This window comes from Sinocyclocheilus grahami, unplaced genomic scaffold (genome assembly GCF_001515645.1).
Source record: "Sinocyclocheilus grahami isolate Dianchi unplaced genomic scaffold, SAMN03320097.WGS_v1.1 scaffold770.1, whole genome shotgun sequence".
Lineage (NCBI taxonomy): Eukaryota > Metazoa > Chordata > Actinopteri > Cypriniformes > Cyprinidae > Sinocyclocheilus > Sinocyclocheilus grahami.
The window spans coordinates 309,360-331,758 of NW_015505949.1; the positions used below are offsets into that span (position 1 = coordinate 309,360).

The 22,399-nt window shown below is 37.0% G+C and overlaps 1 protein-coding gene across 1 annotated transcript; it reads left to right on the forward strand.

Moving 5' to 3' along the window:
• Positions 1-3,991: 3,991 nt before the first annotated feature.
• igsf9a (immunoglobulin superfamily, member 9a) lies at positions 3,992-19,396 on the forward strand. Its single transcript, XM_016245846.1, has 18 exons — positions 3,992-4,131; positions 6,844-6,961; positions 8,242-8,383; positions 8,470-8,615; positions 9,468-9,610; positions 9,841-9,981; positions 10,273-10,389; positions 11,035-11,185; positions 11,446-11,557; positions 11,981-12,168; positions 12,602-12,819; positions 12,952-13,036; positions 13,184-13,351; positions 13,502-13,538; positions 13,644-15,842; positions 17,405-17,568; positions 17,974-18,140; positions 18,289-19,396. The coding sequence occupies exons 1-17, from the start codon at positions 3,994-3,996 to the stop codon at positions 18,129-18,131; spliced, it is 4,425 nt and encodes a 1,474-aa protein (XP_016101332.1). The 5' UTR covers positions 3,992-3,993; the 3' UTR covers positions 18,132-18,140; positions 18,289-19,396.
• Positions 19,397-22,399: the final 3,003 nt, after the last annotated feature.

Below are 22,399 nucleotides of genomic sequence, written 5' to 3' on the forward strand. Positions count from 1 at the left end.
CTCTACAAAATCAAAATGTTTAGGTTTTGTGGTGGTAATTTTTATATACCTTAACTAGATAGAATCTAGCTTGCTACATTGGCAGTAAAGTTGAAGCGTTCTGTAGATTGCGGAGAAAAGTGTGACCATCAGAGGTCTATTCCAAATGACCTCCCATCCCCCTCATCTGTCACCATTCAAAAACTCAGTAGAGTCAAAACTCTTTCTAACTAGCAGCACGCTATCTTGAAAGGCCATTGGTCTGATCGAACCAAGCAGCTTCCCAGTAGCCTGTCATGGTGATTCAAATTTCAAAAGATAACAGTGTCTTGAAACACAATGAAAAGAATACAGATGACGAGTAGGGTGTGAAACCCGACCCTCGCTTTCCTGAGCTGAAACTGGAGAGTCCCTACCTGGGAAACCTGTGCCAAGAGGTGACACAATGTCTCTGGGATACAAGGCAGCAGATAGGATTTAGACTCCAGGTTTCATAGCCTCAAGTCACAGACTCGTTGAATACAACCTCCAACTAGGAAACCTTCAAACTTGGAACCTTTTTGAATTTGAATAGGTGGTTGTAGTAACTTGAGTGTTACTTAAATAGACTTAATTGCAGGTCCATTCGTCCTAAAAAATTCCTACGTTTGTTTTTAAACATGATTTTTACAGCTGTAAAACACTTATACAAATAATTGTAATTGTATTCTTCCAGCAAAATTCTGGTCTAACATTGGCTTCAAATTAAGTAAGTGGATAGAAATGACAGCATATGTTACTTCATACATTAAGGAGGCTAATATTAGTTTCTCCTGAGATTTGAACTGCAGTCGACTAAGCAACAGAGTGAGCGTTTGTTTGTACGACCGTGATCTGCTGTGGGAAATGGTTAGTCAGTTATAAGTAAACAAGTGAGTTTGTACTTGCATGTGTAGACTTCAGATAAATCTTTGCTGCACCAGGAAACAGGTGAACAAACATAGATAATGTTTTTTTATGCTTGAATATATTAGAATAACTATAGATTGTTGTTAAGAGATACTTCCCAGTCCTGTTTTTAGTCATCCATAAATGGGCATAAACTCTCATGCCTAAGTTTTTTTTGCTCATGTTTTTCTCATAAAATTTACCCAGAGGGCGGTTTTATTGCGCAGATTTTTTCCCCACACCTCTGGAATTAAGGTCTGTATTATGTTTCAGTTATATCACATTTGTCTCAGATGTTTCTCCTTAAATTGTTTAGAAGAAATAAAAATCTAAATTATCGTTGACGAAATAAAAATGTCACACTATAACAAACCTTGTGACCCCGGAGCACAAAACCAGTCTTAAGTCGCTGGGGTATATTTGTAGCAATAGCCAAAAATACATTGTATGGGTCAAAATTATATATATTTTTCTTTTATGCCAAAAATCATTAGGATATTAAGTAAAGATCATGTTCCATGAAGATATTTTGTAAATTTCATACTGTAAATATATTAAAACCTAATTTTTGATTAGTAATATGCATTGCTAAGAACGTCATTTGGACAGCTTTAAAGGCGATTTTCTCAATATTTTGATTTTTTTGCACCCTCAGATTCCAGATTGTCCGATCTTAACAAAACATACATCAATTGAAAGCTTATTTATTCAGCTTTCAGATAATGTATAAATCTCAATAAAAAAAAAAGACCCTTATGACTGGTTTTGTGGTCCAGGGTCACAAATATGGAGAATATAACAAAGAATACATGGGAAATCATTTGAAATCTCTCTGATATGAGTCAAAATTTAACTAAGGGATAATTAAATGATGCACAAAGTTGTTTTTATTGTCTCTTATTACAAAACTCTTTTATTTAAACCCATGAATGTTCCATTATTACCCATACGCAGGTTTTGACTAATATCTTTGCAAATCTGAGCACAGTGTGAGACATTGTTGAGATCTCTTCTTAAACTCTTCTTGTGGGTTTACCAGGTTCTTTTTCTTTGGAGGCAAATCTGTAAAGAAGGAGATTCAACAGAAGTCTCAGTTTGCTCTCATTGCTCTTTTGGAGAAACACTAAAGGGATCTCTGTGATTTCCCTCATACTATAGCTGTTCTTTGTCACATTGTGGTCTGAAATTTCAAAACTAAACAGTTTACTTTCTCCTCAGCTTTTTTCAGGAGTGTCGAGTAACTTGAGAGTTTAAATTCCTCCTAAGCCCCGCCCCCGAACTGATTTTAATCCCTGTCACCATGGCAACTAAATGCAAATTTTAATCCACACCACTGGCAGGAGGTACCATGGCAACATTTTAGTGCTGGCTTGTACCCTGGGTGTCTGGGCTGGACAGGAACACATTGCATAGTCCAAATCCCCTAGGACGATGGCGTCCGTATCCCTTTTTCCGTGACCTCTGGCTTCCATGTGGGTAAAATAAACAGGGGCGGATGGACCGTGATGCTCTCAGCTGTTATCTCAGGCCGAGTTCTGTTTCCACAGTCACTCCTCTTGGGAGCTTGGTTAATGATTGCTGTCACCACCTATTTTCATAAACACATCATAGCTATACTCCATGCATCAGGCCGCACACGTGTTTGCAGATGATGGATTTTCAGTTTGGAGTCTGTTTTATCTTTGATGTGGCTTCTGTGGTGGAGATTTTGACCGCCAGTCTCTTTAAATGACTATAGAGTTTTAGAAACAAACAAACAAACAAGTCTTTGAAAAGCTCATTTCATTGAATAAAAGAGAGATAAAGAGAGAGAGTGGGAGAGAGAGACGAAAGAGGAGGGAGGGGTGAGTCAGCAAACATCGTTGCTACAGGGTGCAGTCACCTGGCAACTGAGAGATAGAGTTTCAAGCACTAAAAAGATCTAGACTAAACACTCAGTCTATCTGAGCCATCTCCATCAATTAAACTAAATGGTATACTGGACATGTAAATGTACAGTGTGCATTTTATAATTTTAATTATTACATTTAAATAAACAAAACGTAAATTCCTCTTCCAACTAAAATAAATGGTATATTAGACACTTAAATCTACAATGTGTAATTTAAAATGTAAATTCATTAATTTAATTTAATTTAAATTAAATTGTTAATTATATTGTTGCATTATTTACATTTATTTGAAAACGTTAAGTCTGAATCAAATATGCTTTATTTGTACAATTTGATTGATTAAAAAAATATTCAGCTAAAATATGTGGTATATTGGACACTTAAATGTACGTGTATTTTAGAAATGAAAATATTTTAATCTGAATAAAAAAATAATAAAAAATGTAGTTTTTGTTGCATTATTGAAAGTAGTATAATTGATAAAAAATAAATGGTATATTTGATGCTTAAATATATAGTGTATTTTAAATAAATTCAATTAAAATGTAAACTATTAAAAAACTTTAATTTGAACTAAATAAACTTCATTTGTAATTTGTTTTCTTAGATTTTTGACAGTAAAATTGTAAACTTAATTTAAATGGACATTACATGACAACTGATTAAAAGCAAAAGCATTTACATGTGCTCATACTTCTAAAATAATAATAATATTATATTTAAATATTATTTTATATCTAGCTTTTTTGAAGCTTGTTAAAATTAAAACATTTTAAATATATATATATTCAGATAAAAAAAAGTTATTTTCAATTCTAATAATATTTCAAAATATTGCTGTTTTTACTGTATTTTTGATAGTAAAAAATGCAGGCTTGTTAAACAGTGGTGTAGATTATTAAGATATATAGATATGTAATATGTACATTGTAGATATGTAATGTAATTTATATTTAAAATGTTTTAACTATTAGAGTATGTAATTTAAAAATGAATCAGAGAAGTAGGCCTGTGGTTGAAAACTAAATTTGGTTGTGTTGCTGCTTTTTGTTAGTAACTCTTTAACACAAAGAAGAACTGATTTATGAACTGCTCTTCATAGCATCACATTTGATTGTTAATGAATATTTATAATTCTTTGAAAGATTATGACAGTTTTCTATGCTTATTTCTATGTCTAGCACCTCCAGTGTTTATGGAGACCCCCCCTGCTGGAGTTGAAGTGTTTGTAGGGAGATCGGTAACCCTGAAGTGTGCAGCTCAGGGAAATCCACGGCCTACAATAACCTGGTCTAAAGATGGACGGCCAATAAAACCTCAAAACAAAGTAAAGGTGGGATATTAGTACTTTAAAACCCATGAAATGGATAAAAAATGCTATTGTCTTCCCATTGTTGTTGTTGTTGATATATTTCAATATATCAATATATATACAGTATATATATATATATACAGTGGGTACGGAAAGTATTCAGACCCCCTTAAATTTTTCACTCTTTGTGATATTGCAGCCATTTGCTAAAATCATTTCAGTTATTTTTTTTTCCTCATTAATGTACACACAGCACCCCATATTGACAGAAAAACACAGAATTGTTGACATTTTTGCAGATTTATTAAAAAAGAAAAACTGAAATATCACATGGTCCTAAATATTCAGACCCTTTGCTCAGTATTTAGTAGAAGCACCCTTTTGATCGAATACAGCCATGAGTCTATTGATATATATATATATATAGATATATTGATATATATTGAAGATAAAGCCAAGTAAATCTAGGAGGATATCAGTAATCAAGCGAAGACTGTCAAACCACCGCTTTTTCATTGGGGTAGAACCCATACCAATGGTGATGGAGAAACCAGTTAAAAGTCTGGGATGCTGGTATGATGCGACCCTCAAGTGGACCAGGTAAAGCAGAACACCTGTAGTGGCCTTGAGAGAATTTACAAGTTTTTGCTTCCTAGCAGATTAAAGCTCTGGTGCTTTCAGTTCGGTCTCTTACCACGGCTTTTATGGCCGCAAAAGTGATAAAGCTGGAAATCAGCTCTTTTGTTAAGAAGTGTCTAGGTCTCCCTTGGAGAGAGTGGACCATTCTGGCAAAAGGGAACCCCATCTCAGCATCTCAAAATTATTGGTTGAGGAGTTGCGCCAACAAGAGCAAGCAACGAGATGTGCAAAAGCGATCTCCCAGGTAAAGTAAGGGCAGTAGATGAAATGGGAAGGAGTTGAGAGGCAAGATCTCTCTTGGAAGGAGCTGTGGGGCATGGAAGCTTTCCAAATCAGCTTCCTTCTGCGAGCCACTTATGATGTCCTGCCTTCACCAGTGAACCTTAACCAGAGAAGAGAAGATCTTACGAGCCCCCTTTGTTCATCCTCTGCGAACCTGAAACACCTCTTGGTTGACTGTAAGGTAAGCCTGATGCAAGGCTGGTATACCTGGAGGCACAACCAGGTGCTGAAGTGTCCTGCGGCGTCACTGGAGAACAGGCGGATATCCATCAACTCCCTACCTCCTCCGTTATGCCATCGTGCACAGATAAAGGAGTTTGTGGGAGAAGGGGCAAGTGGGGGGTCAAGGTGAAGACCCCAAACACTGACCAGCTTAGAGGAGCGATTGGAAGCTTTCTGTCGATCTAAATCAAAGGCTCTGCTTCCAGGCTGAAATTGCATCTACCAACTTCAGACCAGACCTTGTGTTCTGGTTCTCTTCACTACGTACTGTGTACATCATAGAGCTCACTGTGCCTTGGGAGAATGCAGTGGTGGAAGCCTATGAATGCAAGAGCCTTAAGTATTCTGAGCTGGCAGTTGACGCAAAGCAAAGTGGCTGGAAACAAAGGTTTGTCCAGTTGAGGCTGGCTGCAGGGGCTTCATAGGGAGATCTGCCATCAAACTGTTTAAGGAACTAGTAATCCGAGGCCAATCCCAACAGCAAACTGTCAAGGCCCTTTCCAGTGCCGCTGAACAAGCGAGTCAATCGTTCTTGATTAAGAGGAGGGAAGCCGTCTGGGTCCCATAACAACAGAGGTGAAAGCAGAGGGGGGCACACCTGGGATACCAGTTGTTGCCGATGAGTCCTCTGGAGGTTTTGTGGGCTAATATCATCTAAAAACCCAAGGAATTACCCCAATAAAGCTGAGGCCTTTTTCCCTCTATACCTTCTCCCCTCCACCCCTGGTACCACCACTCAAAATGCTCTACACTGTTCCCCACTTATCTCAGGCAGGTGCAATAGTAATTGTAACACCTAGTCCTAAAATGCAACTACGGAAAGTTGGGTGAGACATATCAAAGTGCTTGTCCTTTTTTAAATAGACAATAACATTTGTGACCCTGGACCACAAAACCAGTCATGAGGGTCAATTTTTTTTCCGAAATTGAGATTTATACAAAATCTGAAAGCTGAATAAATAAGCTTTCCATTGATGTATGGTTTGTTGGGATAGGACAGGCTGACTGAGATCTGGAATCTGAGGGTTCAAAAAAAATAAATCTAAATATTGAGAGAATCCCCTTTAAATTTGTCCAAATGAAGTTCTTAGTAATGCATAGTACATTTTTTTAAAATTAAGTTTTGATATATTTACGGTAGAAAATTTATAAAATATCTTCATGGAACATGATCTTTAATTAATATCCTAATGATTTTGGCATAAAAGGACAATGGATAATTTTGACCCATACAATGTATTTTTGGCAATTTCTACAAATATACCCGTGCTACTTATGACTGGTTTTGTGCTCCAGGGTCACATTTAGTTCACATCACAGCCTATAAAAACACGACTCCAAACAATATCAGTCATAAGCATTTTTAATCCATTTTACTGGAAAAGAAAGACATTTGTTTTATCAGCTTTTGGAGCTGTACTCACTTTGATCTTTAAGGTAATGGACATAAGGTAATGGAATAAGTACCTTCTTTTTGATTTCATTGACTTCATCAGGTTCACAAATGCAATGGAGGATCAGATCTAGAATATCCTCCACTCTCTTTTCCAGACTTTCACACACTTCGTATCTCTCATTTTTGTCCTATAGATCATGAATGGAAGTGTATCTTTCCATGCTGTAAGCAGAGAAACATCAGGCCAGTATCAGTGTCACGCCTCCAACACTGAAGGAAATGTAACTCACGTCACAATGCTCAAAGTCATTGGTAAGTCAGCACTGATATTTTCTCCTCATTTAGGATGATTATCTGTATTGCTCATGTTAGGGGCATTGCAGTGTTTTGAGAAGTGTTGGGTGGACCATTATAAACCTTATCAGTCTTGCTCATGAATATTAATTAGATGGCATAATGTTTGCCCATTAATCAGAACTAATTTGGTGGAAATCAGGTAAGTGAGTGCAAGCCATATTAGGATTATTGATGCGGATTGCACATGTATTTGATCGACTTGCATGTAACTGATTGGCAGATGTTTCTGTTTTGGTCTTAAAATATGATTATGGCCCAATAAGAGGGGACGGGGGACAATTTTCACCCTAGTTGTAATAGTTTCTAAACCCCTAGCTCAGGTCATTAAATTCTGCATGACAACTATAAGCTTTTCTGATTGAATGGCGCCACCTAGTGGTGCTGTTTCATTACATTACATTTAAGCGCACTTTCTTTTCAAGTGAATGTAGCTCAAACAATACAGTATGATGCCAGTATTGGACAAAATAATGGGTTCAGTTCCCAGGAAATGAACGGGTAAAAAAACCAAAAACAATACAAGTTTGCTAAATGCTTATTTGTATTGAATTTGCATTTGTCATGTACTTCAAATCTTAAAAGTATATTTAAAAAATGTACTTGCAGTTAATAAAATATTAATAAAAGGTCACAAATGTTCAAGTGTACTTACAGAGAGTATACTTGTATGACTATGTTTCTGAACACACTTAAGTACACTTTTAAAAGGTGTACTTTGTAATAATGTCAAATTAAAATTGTACTTTAAAGTACATTTAAATCATTATAAAAGAAAACTTATTTTGATGTATTGACAAACATGATAAAGCACATGTAAATTACTTCATGTATAATTAAAAATGTATTTAAATACATAATTTACAAGTTACAATAGAAATTATTAACATTAAAGTATATTTGAGTGTACCATTGCATGTCAGTACATTCGACAGTTCACTTTAATCTAGAAGTAATTATGAATTCACATAAAGATGCAAGTCCTACATATGTGCATCAAAAAGCACTCCTAAAGTTCAGCTAATTCCTTTAAATATAAATTAAAAATTGAATACATTTCTATTTAATTGTAAATAGCATACAGTTAAGTGTCTGAAAATGAAAATGAAAAAGGGATATTATTTCCATAAAACTTTTATGGACGTTTTCAACTTCTTTTTTACAAGGAGAAGCAAGTGAAACATTTTTTTCTACATATTGCTGCATTATGGAACATTGTGTATTTTTTCTAACAACAGGCCCTCCAGTGATCGTAATTCCTCCAACGGACACTGTTCTCAACATGTCCCAGGATGCCAAGTTGAAGTGCCAGGCTGAGGCTGACCCACCCAACATGACCTATGTGTGGCAAAGACAGGGAGAAGACATTTACCACATTGAGTGAGTTCTCTTCTAAAACTGTGAACTTCCCCCTTATTATTTACAGGTAACGCATAGCTTATGCATTATTCATGTGTTTGTTTCAGGTCTCTGAAGTCTCGTGTTAAGGTCATAGTGGACGGTACACTTCTCATATCGCGTTTGACTCCAGAGGATTCTGGGAATTACACCTGCATGCCCACTAATGGGCTTCCTGACTCCCCCTCTGCTTCGGCCACCCTCACTGTGCAGCGTAAGTGTTTCACAGAATAATGAATGAATGAATTTGGGTTTGCCTGCACTAGTATAAGATTGCCTACACTAGTATAACCCAAGTGTAACTAGGAACTACTAGTTTCAACTACATTTATGTTCAAATTTATGTATACACGAGATGCAAAATCACATCACATCCGGATGATATTGTCGAATTAGAATTTGTATTTTTTAGGCCTCATTTTACATACCATATGTGCAACATTCTGTGCAAAATGAAAATTAAAACTAGCATACACATTTCATTTAATTACATATGTTTATATCAGTGTATGATATAAAAATTCCACATCCCTAAGATTTTTAACCAAATTGAATTTTTAACCGTTGAATGGAACTTCCAAAAATATATAATTTTATCCTAAGCACTTATGTTAATTACTTATTTTATTCATTTCAAATTAAGAAATGAATACCTTTATAGAGCAAGGACACAATAATTTGATCAAAAGTGACAGTAAAGTCATTTACTTTTACAAAAGACTTTTTAAAATAAATGCTGTTATTTTGAACTGTGCATAAAGAAAGAATCCTGAAAAAAGGTTTTAAAAAATATTTGGCAGCAAATCAGCGTATTAATGGAGTAATAATGCTGAAAATTCAGCGTTGCGCCAGAGAAGTAAATTCAATGTTAAAATATATTATAAATAGAAAGTGGTTATTTTAAATTGTAAAAATGTTTCACAATGCTACAGTTTTTGCTGTATTTTTAATCAAATAAATGCAATCTCGGTGAGCAACAGAGGCTTCTTTCGTAGACATTAAATATTTTACCCCAAACATACAAATAATGTATGAACTAATATTTAAAATAATATATATTTAACAGACCCAGCACAGGTGATGAAGATGGCCTCGTTGACCTTCCTCCCCACTGGCATGAGGGGCGTCATTGCGTGCCCCGTCAGAGCTGAACCACCGTTATTACATGTTGACTGGATTAAAGATGACAAACCACTTGATTTAGGCATTGTGAGTAACCATTGCTTTTTTCAGTGTCATACAATAAACCTTTTAAATGTACATTTTATATGTGTGCTAGTGCTAAGTGCTTTTTCTCCTAGCTACTAATGCTTGACATATTGATTTTGATTTGGTGACATCATGCTGTGCTTTACCCTCTCTTGGTGACGTAACCTCACATCTCTCAAAGAGCATTATTTCAAAAATCACTCAGAATAACTGTGAAATTCTTTCAACAGTATCCTGGATGGACACTGACTTCAGAAGGCTCTATCATCATAGCAACAGCTAATGATGACGCTGCAGGTGTATACATGTGTACTGCCTACAATAGATTTGGGACAATGGGCCAGTCTGAGCCCACTACTGTTATACTACAGGTGGGGCTTTACAGAGCGTTGCCATTTTAAATTATTATTTTTTCAAATTATTATTATTTTTAGTTTTCTATGACAAAATAATTATTTATAAAAATAAATATAAAAAAAAATAAAATGTTGTAGACGTATAAAATGTCTACAAATACAATTTTGTTTTACAACAAATATCTGTCATAGATTATTGTTGTGAAAAAAAGTGGTGGAATGGTATGGAAATACTGTAAGATATGGTCAGTGTCAATTTTCAAGCCATAATTTAAGACCCTTAAATGTTGTGTTTTCGTCTTTTAGGATCCTCCATCATTTAAAGTATCACCTCGTAAAGAGTACAGACAGGATTTTGGTAGGATGCTTGTTATTCCATGTCAGATGGACGGTAATCCGGCTCCAAAAGTCAGCTGGAAAAAGGTGAATGCCTTTACACTGTGCTCTTGCACTTCTTTGTTCACTTGTCAGGGTGATTATATTCTACCATATTTTTTTAAGCACATATAAAATAACAGTATTTGCATTAAACAAAGTTTCCTCTTTTCCATTTATTTTATATACATATATATATATATATATATATATATATATATATATATATATATATATATATATATATATATATATATAATATAACTTGTATAGTAATAAGTACATTTGTAATAGTCTGACTTTCTAATTAGTAGAAATACCATGTTAAGTTTATAAAGAATTGTTTAGGTTTAAATACTCCAAAGAGTACTGAAAGGGCATTACTGTACACATTTTATGTTTATTTTTACAAACTAGGGCACAAGTTTAAATTATTTTCCACGATAATCAAGAAACCACAGATGTTGTTGATTTATCTAAGCACATATTTAACCCAGAACATTCCAGTAATGTAGACAGGAGTAATGTTTAGCAGCAATACATTACAACTGTTTATATAAAACCATGCTGATTAACATTAGAAAAAAGAGAGTTTTCATTTTCTCCAAGTATTATAATGCTGGAATTCAAGTTTTTAATTAAAACTGGTGTTTAATCTCATTATATGCTACATTTTGGCACTGCTCCTTTTAGGTTGGCATAGCCTCTCGCTCACTGTTCACTCTAGCAGCGAATGGCTCCCTCATTCTGCATCCTCTCAGTAAAGACCACCAGGGGGAATGGGAGTGCAGTTGCACCAACCGAGTGGCCACTGGATCCGTCAGAACAACAGTCCTTGTACTCGGTAAGACCTTAAGCATCTAGATCAATACTACCGCACTTGGGCAATGTGATGTTTGCTGTAACAGTAAGCACAGACATCATCTTGGGCTTGGATTTCAGCTAAATAAAACCCCTAAACGGGCTAAAGTTAATCTTGTATTGTGGCCCCTGAGCTTTTCAAAGTTGAGTAGTCCTCATCTAGATTGAACTTGCAACTTGCTGTCACACCTCATGTATCACACTTCGTATGTCACACATATACTGTTTCCTTCTGATTCACAGGTACAAGTCCACATGCAGTGTCATCTGTATCTGTGATCCCAGGAATTAACCAGGCAAATATCTCCTGGGTGGCTGGCTTTGATGGAGGATATGCCCAGAAATTCACTGTCTGGTTGGTGTCTTGTCTTGTTAGAGTTTATCTCTGTAAATCTTGAGAATCTATTTTGAAATGGTAGTATGTCAGATTATGTTTTTTTGTAATTCTATCTATTATTCACTAATTCTATTCTATTTACTATTCTATCCAGAGCAGTATTTGTGATAAATTTACTCTAAATGCAAATACAATGTAGAATCTCAAAGCTGCGTGCACAATACAAATCTCAAAAAGTTGCACAAATCTCACAAAAATGATGTAGCATTTTGTCGTGCTACATTACTATCTATTGGCAAAAATGTCACTTTAAAATTTTTTAGCTCATTTCACTCTACTGAAAAAGGTTAGTAGTTAGCTTTTCACTGGATGGTTTATGCCTGTCTTCATACATCTATTTTATTTATTTTTTCATAACTTTTGCAAACATTCTTTTTCCAGGTATAAGCAGCTGTCAGGAGAAAGGAAAGAGGAAAAGCAAGAGTGGTTGTCTTTCTCAGACCTCTTCACTGAGAACAGTCTGTTGGTCACCAATCTTCTTCCTGCCACTGAGTACCAGTTCAGTGTCGTAGCCCAAAATAAAATTGGCACTGGGCCCTTCAGTGAGATTACCACCATCACAACTCTGGGTAAACAAGAAACTTTCAAGACCCTCTGAAGTTGCTTTACGAGTCTAGTTTTCATGACCATGAACCATTATTCTTTACATTCTGTTGCTATTAGTTGGCATATGATATTAAGGGGATGGCATTTTATTGAACAAAATATTGTACATAGAAAGAAGAGAATTCCTGTACATTTAAATTTGAATATCTTATAATTTTCATTAATTTGAATTAATTTTGTCATTTTCTAGGATTATACTAGCATAGTCATTTTCTAGGATTATACTAGCATGGTCTAAAACCACCAAACTCCAATTTTGATTTCATTGGGTCTTTAAAAGCACTTAGCTGTGTGTTGGCTACCTCATGCAGACCCAAATTAATGTTAAACCATCTGTGTTTATGCTGCACACTGTGGATAATTTCAGTCTCTCTTATTTAATATTTTATTTTACAGACGCACTTCCTGTTGTGGCCAAGCTAGTACCACCTACAAATCTCTCAATCAATAAGAGTTCAGAGGGAATTCTGCTGTGGTGGTCATTTCCAAAGGCCCGTTCTCCACCCATTGACAGTTTTGTCGTACAGTCACGCCTTGAAGGAGGGGAATGGATTAATCTGAAAGAGAACATTAGTCCAGTTGAAAGTCAAATCTTTCTTCCAGGGTTATGTAAGGTAAATGTTCTTGAAGACATGATCTGAAATTTTCATGAATCAGTCAGCTTGTCATTTTTGATAAATGCAACCCTTTCTTCCTTTTCTTTCATTTTTATTGTTATTTTTCTCACGATGTATCACTCTCTGAAGGACTGTAAGTATGAACTGAGACTTCTCTCTCGGCATGGAGATCAGCTGAGCACGCCCAGTCCATCAATCAATGTCTCCACCATCGGTTAGTGCTTCACACATTCCCTGTTCTAATCACCTGCCTGAAATATTTCCTTCAGAAATTGTTAGAATTTATTACTCTAAGCTATATAAGAAAATATATACGTCTTTTAACTTACCTAACCATTAAACCTTTCGTTTGGCTCTGCAGGAATTAATATGCACCCAGCCAGTTCCCGCCTCCTAGACTTTCCTGACCAGCTAATGGCTGGTGTTATGGGTGGAGTAGGACTCCTTTGTCTTACTCTTATCCTGACCCTGGCAATTGTCTGTTTCATTTTTCACAAAAGGAACCGAAGGCACAGGCAAAATATCAAGGGTAAAGAAACGACACTTTGAACTGTTTTAACAGTATCAATGTATCCACCTTAGAAAATCTTCTCACTCCTTTATCTCATATTGTTATTCTTCATGCATGATCATTTATCCTGTCACTCATTCCATTGTAAAATCGGTTCCCTCCATTCAGATCTCCCTCCTGCAATAAATAAGAACCCTTCTGAAAAGTAAGTTCACCACCCTCACCTCATGAAACCTTTGTTCATTGTCCAAAATTTTGCCATTCATTGCAACTATTTTGGAATGTACTAAATTCTTATCCTTGACCTTAGCAGCCCTGACAACACCCTAAACCAAAGGCTCCTACCAGCTCGTCCACTCTCCTACACTTCCTCTTCTTCCAATCACTCCTCCCTTGAAAAGTCTAGTCACAGTGATATTCATGCTCAGCAGCAACATCTCCTGCCTCAAGCTAACCCTCCATCCCACCATTCCCTCCCTGAGAGCCATCTCCAATGGGCATCACTTGCCCCTGTGTCTTCTGTGGAGTTCATCCACCCTGATGGACGCTTTATTGTTGATCCTTGTGAAGACACCACTATTGTCAGTTCTCAGATCAAAAGAAACCTAAGTCAAAACTCCCATCAGTCATCAGATGGGAACAGGAATTTCAGAATCCAGAAATCCCAGTCTTTGAGATCCTACAGGGATGAAAGAAAAAAGCCACCCTTTGTCCTTTCAGTGGATCTTCCACCTTTCGGATCAGATATCCCTTCTTCCAGCAGAACACGAGCTATGGCTAAGCACCTCTCGTTGAACGGCCATTACATGCCCATTCAGGAGCAAGAGTTCTTGGATGGGCCAGACCAGACAAGTCTCTTGTCAGTTAGCAGTGGCTCTTTTCTCTATCCCCATTCAGAAAGTACTCTGGGTCGACAATCCCTGAAACAAGGTACCAAACACTCTACAGCCAGTACCCTGGTTTTTCAGATGGAGCACGAGAGGGAACAAGGAAACCTAAGTCGCTGTTTAACTTTAGCTCATGAGAGAGAGGAGCTTGAAAGGGAACTGTGCAAGTACACTGTTGATCAAACTCCATATAGTCATGAACAGACAGATGATAAGTATGGACAAAACTGGAAAATTCGAGAAACCTCAACACCTCAGGGTAACTACCAAGCCATCAGACAAAGCCTTTTATATGAAGATGCCAGCATGTTGAAGGGAAGAGCTGCCTCTTGCATTCCGTGGGAAGAAAGACACAGGATTTCTTCAGCAAGCTTGGTGCCCCTACATACCTCTCATGGAAAGGATACCAAGTGTAGGCAGAATCAACAAGGCTACTATTCTATCCAGAGATCCAACTACCAAAGGTCTCGTAGTCTAGACAGAGGGGAACACCAAAAATCACAAACATGGGACCGAAGACGAAGCAGAACTCCTGTTGAGTCAAGTCTTGGTTGTGTAATGGATGAACCTTTAATCTACAAATTGGAGAAGACCCAAACTGATGTAGGGCATAGAGGCCAGAGGACCTCAAGCAGAAGTCAACATTATTTTGGCCCATGTATGTATTCATCCTCAGATGATCAGCAGAGGCGTACCATAGAAAGAAGCACTAGACATACAAATCCAACTAGTGTTTATTCAGAGATGAGTGTAGATGGACCTGATCTTGAGAGCCAGTCTCCATATTCAACGTCTATGCTGGGCACCGATCACAGTTATGAGACTCTAGATTATGACAGACCCAAATTATCAGATCTTGAAAATGACAGATCAGTAGAGTCAGGAAATACGACTTTAAGAAAGCAGGAGAAGTTGAACAATTGGTCAAGCAAAACTGTATCTCAAATTAATGTCTCTGGAACAATGCCTCGGAAGACAAAGAGTCTGGGGTCAAACAATTGGAATCAGTACAAGAGCACCCAAAGTTTAGATTCAAAATTATACAAGGACCATTTTTTGACCCCTGACGCCTGGATAGACTCGCTGACACTTGGTCGAGATTCTACAATGTCCCCCTTTGCGTGTAGACCCAACTCTGTGGCAGATAAGCCTAAACGTAGTCCCAGTTTGCAAACAGATTCATCTGTGCCTTTAGAAAGTCAAACACAATACCATCATCAGGCCTCTAAAACCTATGATGGCTCAAAATCCCGCAAAAACCTGGTGTTGGGACATAGAACTCATACTGCCTTATCAACAGGGGGTTCTAGCTTGCCTCGGCCTTATTGCCCCTCTCTGCCAGCCTTGCCATATGGAAGACGGAGCCAAAGCCAAGAGGGGGAGAGAGAGGAGGAAGACGAAGATGGGCAGGAGGTGGATGTGGAAATTAACAGATACAGGAAGAGTTCAGAGACAGAGGGAAGTTACCGAAGTTATGCAAGCCAAAGCAGTGGCAGAGGCAGTATGGATGCCCCTAACAGCAGGCAGTTCTCTCTCAGCCCCCCTCTCACCAGCTCTCCAGAGACAACAGAGGACAGTGACAGAGACGAGGCAGTTCTACAGGAGCCTGAACGGCATGAAAGGTACAACTGGCTTTTCTTTGTCTTACTCCATATATTTATCTTAAAGGGGTCATGAACTGAGAAATCAAATGTACCTTGATCTTTTGGCATAGACAGTAACAGGTCAATGTACTATAAAAACATCCTGTAAGTTTCAAAACTAAAAACTTTCTTATTCTTTAAAAGCAGCTTTTATTGAAACCAAGCTCAGAAAACGACTCGTTTTGGAATGTGCCACTTTATGACGTAATAGTGTGTCTAAGCACTGCCTCCACAGGAGAAGATCAACGCCTACTTCTACAGCACTGCCTCTTTAGCCCCGCCCACTGATACACGCTTAGTAGTGGGAGAGGAAATACTAGAGAGACACAAGCACATAATAACGACATCAACAGAACCATACAGATGACATTACAAGATTACAAGACACTGTGTATTGTAAGTTGTGAAAAATAGTCTCTGAATTGCCTTCCTTGTGGTCCTATAGCTTATCTAGATCGGACACGAGCGCTGTTGTGTCATGTCGCGAATCCATTTCTCTTTCAGGTCAGAAGCGGAGCGAATGCTTGTATGTCAGAAATAGAGCGGGACATCAGTTTACTGTCGGGGATTTGTTGTGTCAATCCATGCCGCATCCAGTGTAGACAGAATCACGATTATAATAGGTTCTGTTGTCTGTAATCGAGTTGCGCCGTTCGCGTCTGGCGTAAACAAGGTGTAAAATTAGCAAAGAGCTCCAGATGGCGTCAGTGAAACATTCATTTTTAAACAAGACAGTATGATGCAGGCTTTTCAGAGAGACTGAAAGTAAACAATGATGCGGCACTGAGTCTGACTAGAGTGGATCCAACAGTAATGTTGCAATGCATAAGTGTGAGTAAACGTGCTTTTACCACTATTGCATTGTCTGTTCCAGACCGTTTGATATATACTGAGTAATTATAAGTTTTTAACCCAAATGACCTATGTTATTTTCAGAGTACGTCACAGCAGCGTCCATCTGTTATTTTAATAAGCGAAACTGTTAGCCAATCATAGCAGTGGGCGTTCACTTGCGAGTCTTGAATGCGCCCCGCCTATAAAAACAGACCGTTCTGCAGAGAGGCTCAAAAACAGGATAGAAAATCATATTACTTCTAAATAGTTTTTAAATTTTTTTTAATGTAAAATCACGCTAACATCATAAGTGAACCTCAGAGAACATTATAAAATAATACAAAAATGCTGTTCATGTCCCCTTTAAGCTGTTTTTAATGACTTAAATTGATTCTTATGATTAATTATCTTACAAAAAGTACTATGGGTACTATCAGTATCTGCATTGATAATACCATGTTTTTTGAACACAAGACCATGGTAATGCCATGTGTTTTTTGACATTTACATTTAATACCACAATTTGTGGATGTGGTACCATGATAATACCATGTTTGGCAGTTGCAAGGTGTGTTGGAGCAGGGTTGGAACTGAAGTCTGCAGGACGGCAGCTTTCCAGGAGCAGGGTTGGATATCCCTGATTTAAGGTTATCCACATTAGACGTAACGATACCTCACATTCCTTTATCTTCTGACTTTACATCTAGAAGAGGCTCTGTGGATGAGAGTTATGAGTGGGACTCTGCTTATGTCCCAATGCATCCTGTGGACCCCAAAGTGTCAATGAGCAAGGCAGGTCTTCAGAGTCAATTGAAGAAGATCAGCACTACAAAAGATTATGGCAGGCCAGATTTAAGCCTGAAACAAAAAGGTAAGAGAAATGCTTGCTCTGTTTATTGTAACTCAGCGAAAATGACTTACTGTTGTGAAAATGTATCTTCAGGGATACCAGGAAAGCTGTTCCTTCACTGTTGTATGCTGGTTTATTGTTATCATGTCATCTGTTTCAATTTTACCAGTGCCTAAATGCCAAAAAGTTAACTGTGGTCAGTCGATCTGTCTTGTTTAGAGTTATCCTTTGGTCCATTTTGACAGCTTTCATTGAAAATTCAAGAAATTTCTCAGTAATTCAGTTTAGGTTGCCTAGCCCTCCTGTTGTGTTTGTGACTGTGAGAGTGAAATTATGAAGACTAGTTCAAAGAGTCTGAACTGTAATGTATTCAAGGCATTTTTCTCTTTCTGGTTTCATTCATCTCCATTGTCTTTTTGACCCAAGGTCTTTACCCTCCGGCTGGTTGGAAGGAATCCGTTCCACTTTTTGAACTTCCTAGTATTCTTCCTCCTCACTGCGAGCAGGAATCACTTCTTGCCCAGGAGATTCGGAAGAGCTTCACGTTACTCCCAGACACCGAATCCGACACTGTGCTTTTTTGATTAAGGACAGTAAGTACACCATTCATGCTGATTAGCCTGCACTGTTTTCATTGTAGCTCATATACTCTTAAGAAGTCGGAAATTGTGTTGGAACACTTAAGAGGATTAGATTTATTAGTCAAAACTGCACCAAATGTTAGCATGTTCTCAATTCTAGATTGGACACAGTATGGTTCCCATCAGCACACATCTGAATGGTCAGGATGAGAAGGGACACTGGGTGACACAATTAATTGGACCTCTGTGGACCACTCAAGAACACACACTCCTCTGCCCAACTAATGGAAATTATATTACCTGATGGATGGGCCAAAGCACAGTGAAGAGAACTGTCATTTAAAGAGCTTACATTATGTGCTGGAGATGCAAATCAAAAAGGGAATACATAATACAGGACTTTGCTCTCTGCACCCTGCTGTTGCTGATGAAACTGAATTTAAAATAAAAATGTTAAAGCTGTCTCAATGTTGATTTTTGGCTTTTGATGAGGCTTTAGATTGCTCTGTAATTCCTATTTTGACAGTAAGTGCACATTATAATTTAGAAACCTCATCAAAGCTCTTTTATGCTTGGTTACAGTAATATTTTATTATGTGAAACAGGATGTTGAAAAAAAGTATAATTTGTAGCTATACCTTCAAGTTGTCAAGTGAATTGGAGTTGCATTTAAAATCCTCTATAAATCTTGTCAAACATTTCACTGAAAATTTGTGATTGAAGTACTGCTTTGGCAGCAACTTGACAACTCTTGACAATCATTGGTCCTCCCTACTCACTCATACCTACCTCATACATGCTACAATCCCAATGACACCATTCATGTAAATTTCACACTGTCATTCACGTGAAGAAAAACCACTGCATAATGATCAGTATGCAGTGCATCATCTAGTCTTGACAGACTTACAATAGACAAGATACAAACCTCCAGTAGAATGTTTTGTATTGAAGTTTCCTATTTTTATTTTTATTTATTTTTTCATTTTTTCTGATGGTGTGTGGGCTTTTTGTTTTAGAGTTTGTAATGTTGCGGAGCGATTCTCATCCGAAGGAGCTGATTTTTTTTTGTTTTAATGAGCCATAGTGTCTGACGATGATGATTGAGCCATTTAATGAGAAAAGAAAACGTGTAAAATTGGATGATTATTTGCATCAGTGTCCTTTTTCAGGAAGAATCTAATAAACAGATACTCTTTCAGAGTGCAACTGGAAGGAAATGAATAACATCACTGCAGGTCATGAGAGTTAATTGCGTATCACAGCTCCCTGTGGTCTGGCCATCTGCTGAGCCTGACAATACAGAGTTATGTGAACTAACAAGGCTTAACTGTTTACAATTAAACCAAACATTTTACAGTTCAAATGATTTTCTTTTAATAATTAAAACAAACAAACCATTTTTAAAAGCAATTAAAATTAAAATATATGGATGTTTTATTGGTTCAGAAAGCTAAAAACACTATAATTGCACTGTGACAATTTCCACTATTCTTTATTTTTTGCCAGTATGAAATGTGTTTCTTTATCTACTGCCTACCACAAATTCACAGAATGTAGAATCTTTGCAAATATGTGTATATGTAATTGTTATATTTTAGCTTTTTAATCAAAGCCTATTCACACAAGACTGTACAAATAAATTCCCTTTTCCTAGTATGAATTGTTCCAGTTGTTTGCAACCCAATTTTTGTTTTGGAAACAGTTTGTACTTACATTTTTGTTACTTTATCAAATTATGAGTTTTAAGTCATGTACAGTGGGTATAGAAAAGAATCACTCCCCTTTAAAATAATCATATTTTGTTGCTCTGCTTGAAATGAAGACGGACACAGTTTTTGTTTTATCCAGCTGCATTTACTCAGTGCAACTTATAACATCCAAGTGAAAGCTAGAACACCAAAATGTCAGAAAAAAATAAAACAGAAAGCATGAAAAGAGCTTTCCTGGAGCATTTCAGTCCTTGGTAGTGCAACTGAAGCAAACAATCAACTATGAGTGGCAAGACACTGTCAAAAGATCTCCGGGATAAAGATGTGGACAGGCACAAGTCAGGAGATGGATACATAAAAATGTCAAATGCTTTATCAATGCCTAGAAGCATAGTGAAGTCTATTATTAAGAAGTGGAAGGTATTTGGTACAACACACAGACCCTCCCTGGATCAGGATGTTGCTCCAAACTGGATGAAAGAGCCCGGAGGAAACTGGTCAGAGAGGCGACCAAGAGGCTACTGCAACTTTGAAGCAGTTGCAGGAATTGATGACAAAGAGTGGTTATTGTGTGCATGTGACAACAATATCACAAATTCTGGCTTGTATGGGAGGGATGCAAGAAAAAAGCCACTCCTCAAGAAAGGCCGCATGCAGTCACGGCTGTATCACAGCGCACCTTGAAGAAGTGTAGGGGTGTACTCACTTTTGTGGCCAGCGGTTTAGACATTAATGGCTGTGTGTTGAGTTATTTTGAGGGGACAGCAAATTTACACTGTTATACAAGCTGTACACTCAATACTTTACATTGTAGCAAAGTGTCATTTCTTCAGTGTTGTCACGTGAAAAGATATAATAAAATATTTACAAAAATGTGTACTCACTTCTGTGAGATACTTGTAAGTTGCACTGAGTAAATGCATCTGGATGAAACAAAAACTGTGTCCGTCTTCATTTCAGGCTGCAAAGCAACAAAATGTGACTATTTTAAAGGGGTTGATTCTTTTCTAATCCCACTGTATGTGGATTTATACATTGATGAAAGACAACAAAACATTGACTTTTGTTGGTGTGTAAACACTACAAAGCCAAAAGAGAGTCAAGTTCCTCTATATCCACTAGGATGTGCTGCGCTTTCACAAATAGTCTTTTTTCTTAACTAAATAATCTTGAAAGCAGTGCAAGCATTCTCTAAACATTTAAGTTTTATTATATAAATACTTTCTAAAATATAAGATATACTATAAGGAAATTCTGACATTTTCCAAAGGAATCAATAAGGTTTACTGTCACTTTCTGAATTTCATCTAGATGCTTTGAGCTGCGGAAGCAAAGTCCATTACTTTCTTTTTCTTCTTTCTTATTCCCCCCTCCTGTTGAGCCGTAAGATATGCACCTTTTTCCATTTGTGAACTCTCTTAGTGGACTGAAATCCTGACAGGTTACAGGTGGACACATTAGCAAGTGTTCTGGACATAAGGAGCACAGCCTCCATCATTATTTAAAGCTTCCAGCGATGCCACATGCTGCATTAATCACAGCTGAGGTGAAGGTAGAGATGTGTCAAAAAGTGCACATACTGCATTTCCCTTTTGTAAGTTTCCACTTTTTCTAGTCCTCTTTTTTCCTAAATTCAGTGTAATGTGGCAGTCTTAATTAGTATTCATAGGTTGTAATTATGTAACATTAATAATTAACCGTACACAAAATTACTAAAAACCCCTCCTTCAAACGTGCACCAGAAACACCGTCTAGAGTCCAGCTCAACATTAAACAATATGGCATGAAAATAATATTAATATTATAATTTGAAGAATATTTCATATTAAAAATGTAGGAAAAACTGTGGTCTCAGGTCTTTACATCATGCACAGTTTAGCATTATGTGATTCCTAAAAAAAAAAAAAGAAAAGAAAAAGCAATACCTTCATCTCAAAAAACATTTTGCATCATCTTCCATAACATCACAAAATTAGATGAGCTCAATGGCAATTTTTAGTAAATTGTTTTTCACAAATTGGATTTGTGCAAAGGATTGTGGGTGACTGGAGGACATTAGGATACACTTGATGCAGACGACTTGAAATATAGCAGACTTGCCACTCATTTTAATAATTTTTATGGAGCTTTTGGTTCCTTTTTGAAAGATGAAAGCTTCAATTCTCATTCATTGCTGTCCCATGGAAAGGAGAATAAAACAAAATCATCTTAAACAATTCTTGTTTTGTTGTCCTGGAGAAAAAAAGAAAGCCATTATGTTTGGAACAATATAATGTGAGTAAATAATAATAGAGTTTTCATTTTGGGCTGAACTATTTCTTTAAAATGAAAATGCTGCATTGTGTGTGCGTTTCAGAGATCACCTCTTCAAATGAGTTCAGTGAGACTCCTTTTGTATAATTTCATGAACTTTTATTTGAGTTTAACCTTTTGCAGTCATATTGACCTAAATGTGATATGTCAGTAAAGTGGCCATTTGCCTTTTCGTCTCTGTGCCCTAAAACTGATTACGATTTTCCAGTTGCATTGTGACACATCATTCATAGGCTGACCAGGAGT